Raw genomic sequence first — 15655 nt, 5'->3', positions numbered from 1 at the left:
GTTTTTAAATTTTATCTTAGATCCTAACTCTACTCTCTTCCACCCTCTTTTATAACAAAGCGATTTACGCCATGTGGATTGGGTGAAGTCCTATTTGAACATTTGGAGTGCTCTGCAAGCATACATCAAGGAACACCATACCACCGGCCTGACTTGGAGCAAAACTGTAAGTACCAAGCCGTCTGCCCCCTGGAGAAAAAAAGGCCATAACGGTGTTCATTCCTGGTAGCCTAGGATCCTTACACTTTAGAATTTACCTCAAGGAAAGCGTAAGATAAATAGATACGTAGAAACTCTTTATGGAGGTGTCGTTTGTCATGAGAAAATCTGGAGACTACCTACCTGACACGCAGAAAGGAAATGGTTAAGTTGGTCATGGTGAGAACCCAATGAAACCTCTACAGCCATTCAAAAGAACATATATGAGGGGCTCCTGGGTGGCTCAGTCGGTTAAGCATCCGACTTCGGCTCAGGTCACGATCTCGGGGTTTGTGAGTTCAAGCCCCTCATCGGGCTCTGTGCTAACAGTGTGGAGCCTGGAGCCTGCTTTAGATTCTGTGTCTCCCTCTCTCTCTCTGCCCCTCCCCTCTTCTCTCTGTCTCTCTCTCTCTGTCTCTCTCTCAAAAATAAATAAATAAACATCAAAAAAATAATAACATATATGATGCCTACATGGGAAATGATTTACCAGCCCAACGTGCTAAAGTGCAAAAGGTTTTGCATACTAAAATGGCATATGTAAAGAAACTGTGTGATAAAACATTAAAGGAAATAGGTTTGAAAATAGTTACAATTTTAAGAAGATAGAATGATTAAGAAAATGTCCTTTTAAATGTTTTATAAATGTCTTTTTTTGATGTTTAAAATTTTTTTTTGAATGACACTTTTGAACACTGAGGCAATCCTAGCACCTCAAGCGTTATCTTAGCCCTAGGACAAAATCCCAGCCTGTGAGAGGTTGGCCTGCCCTTTGCCCTGTCTTCAGTGTGGTCTCTCCTCTCTCCCCGCATCTCGCTGCTTCCCAGCACTCCCAGACTGCTGGTGGGATCCTCAGCACATGCAGTGCTTAGGCCAAACCAAATCAAATTATTGTTTCAAAGCTTGCAAATCTCATATGGTTTAGCCTTTTTGCAACGTCCCAAACAAACATACATCATGCTGTCTGACCTTCCCTGGGGGGAAGCACCTGTCTCTCTTCTCCAAGACTCAGCTCCAACATCACTTCTTTAAGAAACTTCCATTGATGTGCATCGGCTCTCCACCTGGGATGGGGATTTCTCCTCTATGCCCCCTTTGTATTTCGAGTATAGCTCAGCTCATGCGACTGTCATTTGTACGTGTGTGTTGGGGTCTCTCCCACTCAGTTGGAAACTCATCTCTGTCTCCAGCCCCTAACATAGTACCTGACACGGAGTAAGTACTCACTAAATGGTTTGAACTAAACTGTGAGACAGGGGACTCTTAGAATCTTCCTTGCCCTTTTAAGTCTCTGCATTTGTCATAGAAAGACTTCCTATGGAAACCCCTTCTGTTAGAAATGAATGTTACCTTTAAGGGGTCACGGTGGATGATCTAACCAGAGTGAATCTGGAGAAAGTGAAGGGGCATATTTGTGAATTCTGTTCAGGGGTAGAACCCCCCCACCCCCATTCTTCTGGTTGGCCATGCTCCAGCACCTACCCCTTGTCCTGAATGTTGATGTCAGTGAGATAGGCTTAATAGCAACACAGAGTTTGCGACTTTCCAAGGGAGTGTGGGATTCCTGCCTTTGCTCCCTAACACTTGTAACAAACGTTAACATTGACCCCCAAAGGTGGACCCTTCCTTTTATTTTCTACTTTGCCTATTTTCTCCACAAGCAGAAACGCACAGTTGTAAAGTGCAACTAATTGTTTCTTTTTCTTCTGCCCACGACATTATGATTTCTGAGAAGAGAGTTCGTAGACACTCGAAGGGTTTTAACACAGAAAGGTGACCATGATGCAGGTGGGTGTTTGGGTGGATGGGTTAGTGTTATTTTTCGTACACTTCCAATGAGATGCTATTTTGTTATAGATCAGTTTGTTGTAAAGGGAGATTGTCATGTATTTGCCATGGAGATAGGTCACCACTAGAGAACAGTAAACTAAACAGCAAGAGTCCTTGGATGTCTTACATTTCATGGTAGATAAATGGAAAAGGAAAGAGAACCCATTTGTGGAAAATAATCATGTCAACAAACACCAGCTCATTAATTCTCTAATGGCGCCCATGGAAAAGGAATAGAAAATTCTCTTAAATGCTTTCAATACCTTTTACCTCTGAGTAATGGTGTTTTGAATATTTAAGATAAGAATCAAATATTAATTATAGAAAAATAAATATAGCTATTTTCCTTTATTCTGGAATGAATACTGTGTTTTCATTATTTTCATGAGAAATAAAAGCCTTGTAACAATGGCTTTCAAACTTTTAAAGGCAATTAGTGGTAAGAAATACAGTTTACACACACACACACACACACACACACACACACACACACACACACTGTTCATAATACTAAAACATGTTTCGTGAAACAGTTCTGTCTCTTACCACATGAAATGCATTCAAATATGTTTTCTATTTTATTTCATTTTTTATAAAATTCTGGCTGAGACCCACTAAATTGATTTCATGACCCACTAATGGATCACAAAGTACATTTTTTAAAACATAAATGTTATATTTATACAAATGTGTAAATATGTTATATAAAATATAATCCTGGGGCACCTGGGTGACTCAGTTAGGCATTTGACTTCAGGTCACAATCTCGTGGTTCGTGGGTTTGAGCCCCACACCAGGCTCTGTGCTGACAGCTCAGAGCCTGGAGCCTGCTTCAGATTCTGTGTCTCCCTCTCTCTCTGCCCCTCCCTCGTTCATGCTCTGTCTCTCTATGTCCCAAAAATAAATAAACGTTGAAAAAAAAATTTTTTTTTAATTAAAAAAATAAAAATAAAAATAAAAATAAAATAATACAATCTTGGGGCGCCTGGGTGGCTCAGTCGGTTGAGCATCCGACTTCAGCTCAGGTCATGATCTCACAGTCTGTGAGTTCGAGCCCCGCGTCGGGCTCTGTGCTGACAGCTCAGAGCCTGGAGCCTGCTTCAGACTCTGTGTCTCCCTCTCTCTCTGCCCCTCCCCTGCTCATGCTGTCTCTCAAAAATGAATAATCGTGTATATAATCTTTGGAGCAGACACTGGGCAGTGTAGATTGCCATAATAATAATGGCTGTTATTTACTGAGCATGTTATGCTATGGGAAAATTCTATTTAAAATGGCAGTTATTACAAAGCAGAGCAGCTACTTCACTTCTTTAATGGTAAAGTGTTGGCCAGATATTAAAAGTGAGGAATGATTATGGTATAAGAAAGTGTTAGTTCAGAGATAACATCATCAATGCATAATCTTTTAGCAAGCTTTAAGACATATGAAGTGTATTTCCTAATATTTTTGTCCTCTTCTTCTAAAGTTTGGGATAAAAATACATACATTACCAACTGTGTTATAAAAACCATAGTTTTAAATTTTAAACCTAAATGACTAAAATCTATTTAAGATTCCAAAACACAGGGGCACCTGGGTGGCTCAGTCGGTGAAGCATCCAACTCTTGATTTTGGCTCACGGTTCGTGAGATTGGGCCCCAGGTGGGGCTTTCTGCTGGCAGCGAAGAGCCTGCTTGGGATTTTTCTCTCTCCCTCTCTTTCCCCTCTCTCCCCTGCTCGCACGCTCGCGCGCTCTCTCTCTCTCTCTCTCTCTCTCTGTCAAAATAAATAAATAAACATTTTAATTAAAGATTAAACATCTTTAAAAAGATTTCAAAGCATAATCCACAGCCTAAATCAAACTAATTTCTCTTCACTTAACGATGATGTGTCAACGTAGCAGCAAAATGAACAATGAGCGATTGTAGCCACAATCACAGCATTCTTACGAGGACTGTTAGAATGATCTGATTAAATGGCCTTTGGGAAGAAAAAATAAATAGGAATAATTTCGTTTATTTGCCCTCGTTTCGTTTATTCACAATCGTGCAAACAATTCGTATTTATAAGATGTTAAGGATCCAAGAGCAGGTAGGAAGATGAGGTGTTCATGTTCACTGATATCACAACATTCAGAAGGTTTAGGAAACGCATTCCTTTTTAATGGACACAGTCAAAACGCTGATGGTGACTTAACATCTCAAGTATTTTGAGTCACCGTGGTTTTTTTTTTTTTTCTCTGTTTTCAAATTGGATTTTGAGATTAGAGCCCCATGGGAGTTTCAGGGACCAGCATCGAGCTAGCTGCCCAGGGCCCTGAGCTTCCAAGAACGCACTGCCCTAAGAAGGGATCGCTCCCCCTGAATTGACAGTTGGAACTGGATTTGCCAGCTCCCACCTCCTGACATTGGCCTTCAGACCACAGCTGTGCTGGGCAACTGTGGCTCCCGTCAGTTGTCAGGGTGGAATGTAAAACTTTGAGGCCGGTTATTCTCCGGGACAGTGATTGCAGGGCAAGGGTCTATGCACAGGTGTGCGGGCGCCGGTGGGGACCATGAGCTTGGAGGAAGACGCAGCTGTGGAGTGATCCACGTAGGATTTCTGGTGACGTTTACTGTGGTAAATGGAACCTTCTCATTTCTGTAAGCTTTTCTTCAACGTGACCGTGGTCCAGAAGGACTGTATGCCAGAAACAACTTGTAGTTTTCCATTTAATCATTGGCAACTCTTTTACATATTAATTTGCACGGTTTCCTCTGCACTGGGTTTCAAACGCGCTGTGCTGGATAAATCAGCTTTTTGGCAGGAACCCAGCAGGGACACTGTTATTTATCATCCCTTGCTGTCGGTCGGGTTTGTGATATTTGTCGGCAGTTCCTGCAGATGAGATAATAAGCATTGAACGGCTAAGGCCGCATCTTTGCACTGAAAATTACCGAAATAACTGATTTTTTTTTTCTATGCATTGGCCAGATCAACATTCAGGCTATGGTTCCGTTCTGTGTGGATCTGGCCAGAAAAAGGTCACGAAAAGAATTCCATGAACGGGATAAAATGTGGTTGTTTTCTTCACTTTCTGGGGTTAAACTTGCTGACATCTTTCTGTCCTTTTTCATGTCTTTCTTGAATTCCTTTAGCGTTGGGAACACCTAGGGTATAATTAGGTGTGGAAAGGATAAAACTCCACATACGCGAACGTGAAGGAAGTCTTATGTGATGGTGACGTAGTTAGTTGTCAGTCATCCGAACCTCCAGAAAGAGACAGGTAGTTGGGGGTGTTACAGTCATAGACAAGGTGGGGTTTTATTTTTCTCGAAGCGAGACATTTTGCTTCACTCCTTTATTCTCAGGGTAGATCTTTCTCTCCGGCCTCTTTCTTGGTGGAAAGGCCAAATGTTCGTTAACAAAGCGCAAAGTGTAACAGTTTGCCGTGAGCAAATTAAAACTCAGCCAGAGGGTATTCTGACTTATAAATAATGTAGGCCCTGTAGCATCGCATTAAATATGTATGTCTTATAAGTTTTCCAGTCTTCTGGCCCCTCTGGCTCCCTCTTGATTGGTACAAAAGAAAACTGTTCTCCGTCTTTTCGATCGAAATTTTCATTTAGAACTTGTACCAATCCTGTGCGTTGCATTCATTCATCGAAGTGAATTGGTAGAGCCTTAGACGGCGTGTTGCTTGTCCGGATCACAGAGCTCCTTGATCTCTTCCACGGGGCTCTGGGGCTGCGGGGAGTGGCTGTCTCCAGTCTACCTTGACCACAGCTGCATTCAGTCGACTTAATTGCTCCTGGGTCTTTAGCTCCCTTTTGGGGCTTTGGGTAGCCAATTACTTTTGTTCCCTTATGGAAAAGATCCAGACTGCTCAGAGGGAGTTAGGAGTATCATTGACTAACAAAGCAGCTCCAAATGCACAGATAATGAAGTAAACTTGGAAATGGCTTGGAGTTCAGCCTGAGAGACACTAGTAATTAAACAAACGTAGTGTGCAGCACCTAGCATGCAGCAGGTTCTGGGCCAGGTGCTGACAATGCAGAGAATGGGTATATGACGCAGGCCGCACATTTCTGTCCACTGAAACTCACCTTCTACCTAAGGAACATATAAACAGATACAACGTGATGTAACTGTCACACTACCAGTAAACACAAAGCACAGATGCTTGCACAGAACATGGAAGGAACACACAATCCTTCAGTGCAGTGTGGTTCTGGGGCCAGCAGTAATCTGGAAACTTGTTTGAAATGCAGAATACAGCACCCCACTCCAGACCTCCTGAATCAGAACCTGCATTTTAATAAGATTTCCCCAGGTGATTTATATGCATAGTAAAGTTTGAAAAACACTGCTCGAGTGTATTCAAGTTGGACCAAAGGAGTCCAGAGATCTTTGATTTTTACTCATTCATTTATTTAGCAATTCATTACTTAATAGCCATTTATTGGCTACCTACCATGTACAAGGCATACAACAGACATTCTATTTATGTTACAGTTTCTGCCTTCAAGCAGCAAGTTTTAAGTATGATGCAGAAATAAATTACAATAACCAAGGCTGTGTTGGAAAAGAAACCTTGCTAGTTAGACTTCCTGGGTAGGCAGAAAAGACAAGAGAGGGGCTGATGTTTGATTTGGGTCTTGAAGGATGAATAGGAGTTTGGAGAGCCCTAGGTAGATAGTAAGGAAAAGGGCAGGTTTGTTTTTTTTTTAAATGTTTATTTATTCTTAAGAAACAGAGAGAGACAGAGCATGAGCATGGGAGGGGTAGAGTGAGGGAGACACAGAACCTGAAGCTGGCTCCAGGCTCTGAGCTGTCAGCACAAAGCCTGACGCGGGGCTCAAACCCACAAACTGTGAGATCATGACCTGAGCCAAAGTCAGACGCTTTACCGACTGAGCCACCCAGGCGCCCCGGGAAAGGGCAGTTCTTATTCTTAGCAGAGAATTCGGCACATGCATATAGGACATGAACAAAGTACTTTGAGAGAAAAGCTGGTCGTTTTCTGAGCTGAAAATGGTGAGAATTGAGGCCAGAAAAGCAAACTAGGGCCAGATGGTGAAATCTGTCTGTATGTCTTTTCCTAAAAAGATGGGTCTATATGTGGTATGCAGGGTTTTTTCCTTCATCATAGGTTTTTGAGCAAAAAGATGGTGATTTGGAAGTTGTGCAAGATAGATGGAAAAGGGGAGGAGGTTAGAGGCCCCCCGATCCTTGTTGGGAGGCTTTAATGGATGGCTGGGACTGGGAGAATTCGTACGTGACCTGGAGGGTGGGGACAGCAATGGGAAGAAAGAGATAGAGTGGATGCTGAGATGAGGACTTTGTCTCTCCTTTGAAAGAGAGAGAAATCAAACCTAAACACCCAAGTTTCCAAGTCTGGAAATCTGGGAGAATCATAGCAACATCAGTACAACAGGGAACTCCACAGAGGAGCAAGACAGCCTTGACATGAGCCTTCCCCGTGCTGTTTGGAGTGCAGGTGAGACATTCTCCATAGAGAGGTGCAGCAGGCAGGTGACATCACCAAGGGGGAGGCCTAGGGACGATCGTTAAGTGGATGCAGAGACAAAAAAGGAGGACACGGTGGAGGAAAACACCCCGGGGGACCGCGTTTTCTGGGTAGTGGAGTCAATCCGTCAAGGAGACAAGAGAAGAGGAGGAGAAGAAAACCAGAGTCCAGGATCTCCAGACTTGAAGAAGCGTGGGCTGGCTGCCACTATCCACTGTGACAATGTGGGGAACGTAGGGACTAGGGAAAAGCTGCCATCATCCACCTTATTGGTGACCTTTATTTTATTAAAGTGTAGTGCAATACTATATGGGTTTCAAGCGTATAACACAGTGATTCGGCACTTACATACATTACGAAGTGATCACCGCCGGGTCTCGTGACCACCTGCCACCATGCAGAGTTACTACAATGTACTGACCATATCCCCTAGGCTGTGCTTTTGGTTCCCATGACTTCCTTGTTTTGTACCTGGAAACCTGTCCCTTCTAATTCTCCTCACTTGTTTTGCTCATCTCCCCCCACCCCTGCAAACACCACTTTGTTCTCTGTATTTATGAGTCTGTTTCTGCACTGTTTCGTTTGTTCGTTTGATTTGGTGTTTTAGATTCCACATAGAAGTGAAATTTCCTTTAGTATAATACTGACTTATTTCCTTTAGTATCATACTGTTTAGGTCCTTCCATGTTGTCACCAATGGCAAACTCATTTTTTACAGCTGAGTAATATTCCAGTGTGTGTGTGTTTGTGTCTATGTGTGTGTGTGTGTGTTTGCGCGTGTGCAGACCACACCTTCCTTATCTATCCATCTACCAGTGGACATTTAGGTTGTTTCCATATCTTAACTATTGTAAATAATGCTGTGATGTATTAATGACCTCTAGAAAGAGAGCTGGAGGTAGGTGCAGTTTTGTAGAACAAAGGAACACAACTGACTTTGTGTAATGATGTCTTGACCATTTGTAGACCAGTTGTCTGATTTAATGAGGGATTGCTTAAAGCTTCAATTTCTGCCTTTTGAAGTTTTGGGGATTGTTCGAGGATTTTATTTCTACTTGAGCTATATCTTCAGTAGAGTAAGCGTAAGTCAAAAATAAATATCTACAATTTCACACACAATAGTTTAGAATTAGCTGCACTATGAAGCTCTAAGTAAACCTTTTATATTTAGAACCATTTTTATTATCTCATAAATATTCTTGAGTTTTATTGGTGGTTGATAACAATACATAAATTTTTTAGAGTACTTAAATTTTTCTCTTCCTAAATCAAAACAGTAGTAGCTTTTAAAACTGCCAACCTTGGGGCGCCTGGGTGGCGCAGTCAGTTAAGCGTCCGACTTCAGCCAGGTCACGATCTCACCGTCTGTGAGTTCGAGCCCCGCGTCAGGCTCTGGGCTGATGGCTCAGAGCCGGGAGCCTGTTTCTGATTCTGTGTCTCCCTCTCTCTCTGCCCCTCCCCCGTTCATGCTCCGTCTCTCTCTGTCCCAAAAATAAATAAACGTTGAAAAAAAAATTAAAAAAAAAATAAATAAATAAAATAAAACTGCCAACCTTAACAATCAGGGTTATTTTATTTACTAGAACTTCTTTCTAACCAAGAACTTGAATTCTCTTCACCTGAGGGCCAGCAAATTAATACACATTCCTAATTTATTTAAACCATCACCTTTGGGAATATTTTAATTAAAGTGCGTTCATCTAAAATTCCTTCACGTGTGACATTGAAGGCAGTGATGTACTTGGCCTTGTCCTGTTCCCTGCCCTCTCCTTCAGCCCCTCCCAGGAAAATCAGGAGGTTGTGATTTAGGGGTGCAGACAGAGGTGCTCCCTAGAGCAAAGCATGGGGTGCCTGAATAGGAGGAGATGTTGAATGAGGTCCACTGTCAGTCCAGCCCAGAGCTGAGCCCAGAGCTGAGCTGAGGCCTGGGTTCTCATTCACCCCCAAGGAGCCACACCTCTGGGGCGAAGCTCAGCCCTTGCTCCTGGGGGACTTGCCTGCTTCCTGAAACCAGGCCCCCCCAGGAATCCCTGCTGTGGTCGAGTAGCTCTGTCCCTCTCCCTGTCCATCATCTCAGTGCCATCATCCACCTTCTTGTCTCAGTGAGAAAGGGCAAGGGCAGATAAAGTCTTCAGCCCATCCTTTTTAGGGTAGTACATGGTAGCCAATGTTCCTTCTTTAAAAGCGAATTGTGGGGCGAATTGTGGGGTTGAACGTCTGACTTCGGCTCGGGTCATGATCCCATGGTTTGTGGGTTTGAGTCCCAAATCGGGTCCTCTGATGTCAGCGCAGAGCCTGCTTCGGATCCTCAGCGTCCCTCTCTCTCTGCCCCTCCCCCATGCTCTCTTTCTCAAAAACAAACATATTTTTTAAGTGACTTTTATCTTTTCAAATGGCCAGAAGCCTTTGAGACCCTCTTTGGAGAGGGATTAATTCAAGTCATACTCTTTGCAGTCAGAAGGGGCAGAGTAGAGCGAATGAGTGATTGCTTGGTGCGTTATGTTTTTGTAAATAGATCTGCAGGCAGTCCTAAAGGAGAGTCTTGAGGAGTGGTAGTTTGGTTAAACAAGTGTGTCACTTCAGAAGGTGATGCCTGGAAAGGCAACATGAACGTGGATCTGTCAGTTCTCGTGTGATGCTAACATTTCAGTTGCAGTTATCTGTTGTCACGACAACACTCCTGGAACCCCCTTCCTCTCGCTTCCTTGGGCCAGATCCGACCCATCCAAACTTCAGTGCCATTTTCACATGGCCTCCTTCCCAAGAACCGAGTCGCCTGTCTCCTCTGTTCATCTCCATGCCCGAAGGTGGAAGTTATCCTTTTCCCTCCATAGACCGCCCCTGGCACCTCTTAAAATTTGTACTTCTTTGGGGCGCCTGGGTGGTGCAGTCGGTTAAGTGTCCGACTTCAGCCAGGTCACGATCTCGCGGTCCGGGAGTTCGAGCCCCGCGTCGGGGTCTGGGCTGATGGCTCAGAGCCTGGAGCCTGTTTCCGATTCTGTGTCTCCCTCTCTCTCTGCCCCTCCCCCGTTCATGCTCTGTCTCTCTCTGTCCCAAAAATAAATAAACGTTGAAAAAAAAATTTGTACTTCTTTTATGATGCTTAGCACTTTCTACCTTATAAAGCAGTTACTTACTCACTTCAGTAAATACTTACGAAGCACCTACCAGGTGTCAGGCGCTGGGCCACATTACCAGTGACTTTGGGATGAATAATGAGTGACTCTTTAGTGCTCAGGCTCATGACGAAACCTGAATGCACAGACAGATAATTACAGTGTAGCGTGAAGGATTCTAATAAGCGTGTTCCTCACGGGTCCTCGTAACAGAGAAATAGGAAATTTGCTCTTGGGAGAGACAACGTACAAAAAGGAAGAGATGTTGGAGTCGAGCCTTGAAGGATCTATGAGGGTTTTCCAGATTATACGTTGGGGAAGAGCCTTCTAAACAAAGGCATAGCCTGAGCAAAGACATGAAGGCAAGAGCTGAGTGCCTGTTGTCTGGGAACACAGAAGTGTCTTGTCTCTCTTCTGAGGCCGGGAGCTCCTGAAAGCGGGGCGCTTTCCCCATTCTGCTGGGAACCAGCAGCTGCGGCTGCTACGGGGCCTTAAACACAGTGCCCGGTCACATTTGCTAAGTGAAACGCATTCATGTGTAATCACATTTCTTCGCAATGAAATTTCTACCATGTTATTCCATTAACTAACTATGGATTGTGTTCCTCGTCCAAGAGCCGCATATGTAATATTTCTTTACTTCTTCCATCAGATGGCGGTAACAGAAATGGACAGTGCATTTTATTACAGGCGGCGGAATATTGGTCACAGATGCCTCCCCTGCACCTGTCCCTTGCCACCTGCTTGCCACAAATTCCCAGCTGATAGAAACTCACTAAATGCTCGCTTCATTAGATGGAGCCAAAAGAGTTTCTTTTTTTTTGTTGTTTTTAATTTTTATTATTTATTTTTGAGAGAGACAGAGACAGAGTGGGAGCAGAGGAGGGGCAGAGAGACAGGGAGACACAGAATCTGAAGCAGGCTCCAGGCTCCGAGCTGTCAGCACAGAGCCCGATCCGGGGCTCAAACCCAGGTGCCCCTTAAATGCACTGTTTTTAAAAAAAGAAAGAAAAAACAGTAAATTAACTGGTTTCCCCAAACTCACATAGACTATGTATGTTTTTCCCCAGCTGTGTTCCACCTCAAAGCTTCTCTGAAGGGACTTTTGTTTGTTGCTCTGTCTTTTCTTCATCTACTGCCATAGCTCACACACCCCTCCAGGTTCTCAAAGGAATGATGTACAGAGACTCCATGAGAGGGAAACCATCAGAAGTCATGGACGAGACCGTGAGATGTATTTGCATGACCCTTCCTCTAATTCTTTTTTTTTTTTCCAGTTTATTTATTTATTTTGACAGAGAGAGAGAGAGAGAGAGCGCATGTGCAGGAGAGGGGCAGAGAGAGAGGGAGACAGAGGATCCCAAGCAGGCTCCACCCCGTCAACATAGAGCCCAGACATGGGGCTCAATCCCAGGAGCCGTGAGATCATGATCTGAGCCGAAATCAAGAGTCAGCTGCCTAACAGACTGAGCCCAGGCACCCTGCTCTCATACTTCTTGAGATAAGGGTGTTTGGAATCTTGCCTCTGAAGAAAAGTGATCCACATGGACCCACATTCCCTTCATAATTGTGAGACCATGGTTTTACTTCAACAAGTGCCATTGGTGCTTTGTGGAAACCTAAAACTCAAGCAGTGTTCTGTTGCCATAGATGAAATAGGAAATACTCCCTAAATTGACTTTTTAACAATTATTAATAAGCAGGTGCTTAAAATACTATATAGTACTTCATTGTAGTATTTTTAACAATTCTGTTTTCTTGGAAGGGCCCCCAGAAACTTTGTTTTCTTTGGCAGAAGAAGTCTCCAAATTACAGGAAGCGATAAAAATAAGAAAATAGAGACTAAAGCCATAATTCTCTTTGGCTTATCCTTATGTTGTACGGGATGGTCATCTGTTAGTTTATGTGCAATCTTTTTTTCTCGATGATACTTGTCTGCCAATGAAAGTGTGATGTAAATATGAAAGTAAAATTCACAAGTACTTATAGAAATTGATAAATTTGGAAATGTATCAATTTCACGAAGTTCTTGATCAAAGTGCATCTTGCAAAAAATAGAAATTTTGATTCTAAAATATAAACAAACCCTAAATCATAAATCTGTGAAGTATTTTTTTCTGCAGTGAGAACGGTCTGACTTCTGCGCATAGAAAGTCTTTAGTTCTGAAAGTGCTGCGTCTTTCATTTAATCCCTCCCTCCTGTTTTGGTACATGAGTGGCTTTCTCACACTCGTATTTTGTGTGCCGTATTTGGGAAAATTAACAAACAGCACTTGACCCCAAAGTTCAGCTGTAAAACATCGTCCATTCCCGCAGCTGTCGCATGTTAATGAAAGTATATTTGCGACTAAAGTGGCTTTGTAATTTTAAAACTGCTCCTGAAGTGTGTAATTGGGCACACGTAAGTTTTCACTGCTGCCTGCAGAACATAAAGCATAAGCCAGAGTGGGTGCCTAGGTGGCTTAGTTGGTTAAGCGTCTGACTCTTGATCCCACAGTTTGTGGGTTCGAGCCCCGTGTCAGGCTCCCTGCTGGCATCATGGAACCTGCTTGGGATTCTCTTTCTCTCTCTCAAAATAAATAAACAGGTTTTTAAACAAAAATATAAAAAATAAGTAAGCCATTAAGCCAGGGGATTGATGGGTCAGCTTGGCCCTGAGGTGGACAGCTCGAGAAAGAATCTGACCAAGAATCAGAGGACAGCCATCTGTGCGCGTGCGTGTGAGGGGAGCCAGGGTGGAGGTCACAAGGAGGATGGCTGGGGGCTGGGGGCTGGGGCGCTGGCGAAACCCATAAACAATGCCACTGCACGTCAGATGGTTCCTTTTGTAGCTTGATCTGTAATCTTCACAAATACTTAGCAAGATAGGTGGCTCAAAATATTACTATCTCTAAGCTAGTTTCAAAGAGGAAAATTGTAACAAAAGCTCTGTGGTATGGGACACAATCCACTGCTTCCAAGAGGCTGCCCCGTGATATGTTTATTTTCTTAGTCTCTGCTTTTCTAAAAACTGGTAAAAACACAGGCCAAGATACAGGTTGGCTGACCTGTTGTTAAAGGTGGAGATTAATTTTTAAAAAAAGGAGGGGGGCGCCTGGGTGTCCCAGTGGGTTAAGCATCCGACTTCGGTTCAGTTCGTGATCTCGTGGTCCCTGAGTTCCAGCCCTGCATCGGGCTCTGGGCTGACGGCTCAGAGCCTGGAGCCTGCTTCTGATTCTGTGTCTCCCTCTCTCTCTGCCCCTCCCCCGCTCATGCTCTGTCTCTCTCTCTCTCTCTCTCTCTCTCTCTCTCAAAAATAAATTAACATAAAAAAATAAATAAATAGGGGTGCCTGGGTAGCTCAGTCAGTTAAGCATCCGACTTCGGCACAGGTCATGATCTCACAATCTGTGAGTTTGAGCCCTGCATCGGGCTCTGGGCTGACGGCTCAGAGCCTGCAGCCTGCTTCTGATTCTGTGTCTCCCTCTCTCTCTTCCCCTCCCCCGTTCATGCTCTGTCTCTCTCTGTCTCAAAAATAAATGTTAAAAAAATTTTTTTTAATAAATAAAATAAGATAAAGGTGGAGATTAATGTGATCTGTATGTACATTACTCCCTCTTACTCCCTCATACCTCTCTTTATAGACCCCTGTCCTCTACAAAACATTCGATGGTATGGCCCAGGTTAGGCACAGCAGCCCTTCTCCCACCCCGCTAACCCCACTCTCGTGAGGAGAGACGGTCATGCCCTCCTCTGTGCCCTCATGTCCCTGTTCATGTTCCACACGGCACATATCAAACTGCATCTGCAATTATTTATTTGTGCCGTTAACACCCCTCCTAGATGACGAGCTTCTTAACAAACAGGACGTCTGCTGCTTCTTCACAGCAGGCCTGGTTCCTTGCAAGGAGGCGCTCCGTAAATGTTTGTTGAATGGACTGACAGACGAACCTCCTTACCCTGATTCATTATCAGTCTATCTGTTAAAGAGTTAAGTTCTGTTTAGACCAATCCCCTGCTACCTTTACTGTTGGGCTTGAAAAATCTTGGAATTTAAAATGTGAAAGTTGAAAATTTCCAAACAAGTCAGTTATTGAGCAGAAAAATCATAGATGGAAAACGTTTAGCCGAGAGAGAGAGAGAGAGAGAGAGAGAGAGAGAGAGGAGAGAGAAATAGATTTTTTTTTTTTTTTTTTTTTACTTAAGTGGCTATGTTTCACTTTTGGCTTAATTTTTCACAAAGATAAAAACCTCTGTCTAATTCTACTGCATTAGACCCACTTTCTACAAACTCAACAAAGTGGATCATGGGAGTCTTTTTGGTAAATTAGATAGATCCAAAGCTACACTGTACCCAAACTGGTGTTTATCACTGGGGAAAGAAGTGAGTTGTTAATTACATTCATAATTGCCAGCAGCAAAACAGTGAAGAGGCTTCATTTGAGAGCCCGAAGTAGCTGCTTCTTCAGAATAAAATATAAATTCTAAAGTAATAAAATGATTAGTTATTAATTCAAGTAACATTTAGTGGAAAGTTTTGACGCATGTTAGTACACAATTGTATTACTTGTATATTACTTGTACTATTACACATGTATATAGCATATATAACTGCAACATGACAAGCTTTGCACATGCTGCATACAATGGTTTCATTATTTTACAGTTCATATATTTAAAATCAGAGGAAGCAGCTGTTCCCAGGACAGTTGAAATTAACTTAGAGGAAGAGATTTGCAGACGTTTTTGAGTCTTTGCCCTCCCCACCTCCAAAGAAAAGTATACAATCAAACATCTGCTCTCAGAATTAATCCGAATAGCTTTCAAAAGCAGCATTTCTAGGTTTTATGCTGTGCTCTTGCTGCAACATGGGTGAATTTTGCACCTTCAATATGGCCATTTAAAATCATAAACATGAAAGTCAGTTAAACATCTGACTCGATCTCAGCTCAGGTCTTGATCTGAGGATGGTGAGTTCAAGCCCTGCGTTGGGCTATACACTGGGTGTGGAGCCTACTTAAAAGAAAAATAAAACATAAATAA

General features: G+C 43.2%; 1 protein-coding gene across 5 annotated transcripts in view; it reads left to right on the top strand.

The window, feature by feature from the left end:
* Positions 1–15655, top strand: part of CAP2 (cyclase associated actin cytoskeleton regulatory protein 2) — a 153579-nt gene that overhangs the window by 117782 nt on the left and 20142 nt on the right. For all 5 annotated transcript variants that reach the window (XM_086706191.1, XM_086706193.1, XM_025917215.2 and 2 more), the window contains one exon: positions 61–166. In XM_086706191.1, the coding sequence (XP_086562317.1) occupies positions 61–166 (106 nt within the window). The remainder of the gene's footprint in view (positions 1–60; positions 167–15655) is intronic.

This window comes from Puma concolor, chromosome B2, assembly GCF_028749965.1.
Source record: "Puma concolor isolate L17-30 chromosome B2, mPumCon1.1.hap2, whole genome shotgun sequence".
NCBI classification, from domain to species: Eukaryota; Metazoa; Chordata; class Mammalia; order Carnivora; family Felidae; genus Puma; species Puma concolor.
This window is presented reverse-complemented; position numbering and strand designations above follow the sequence as displayed.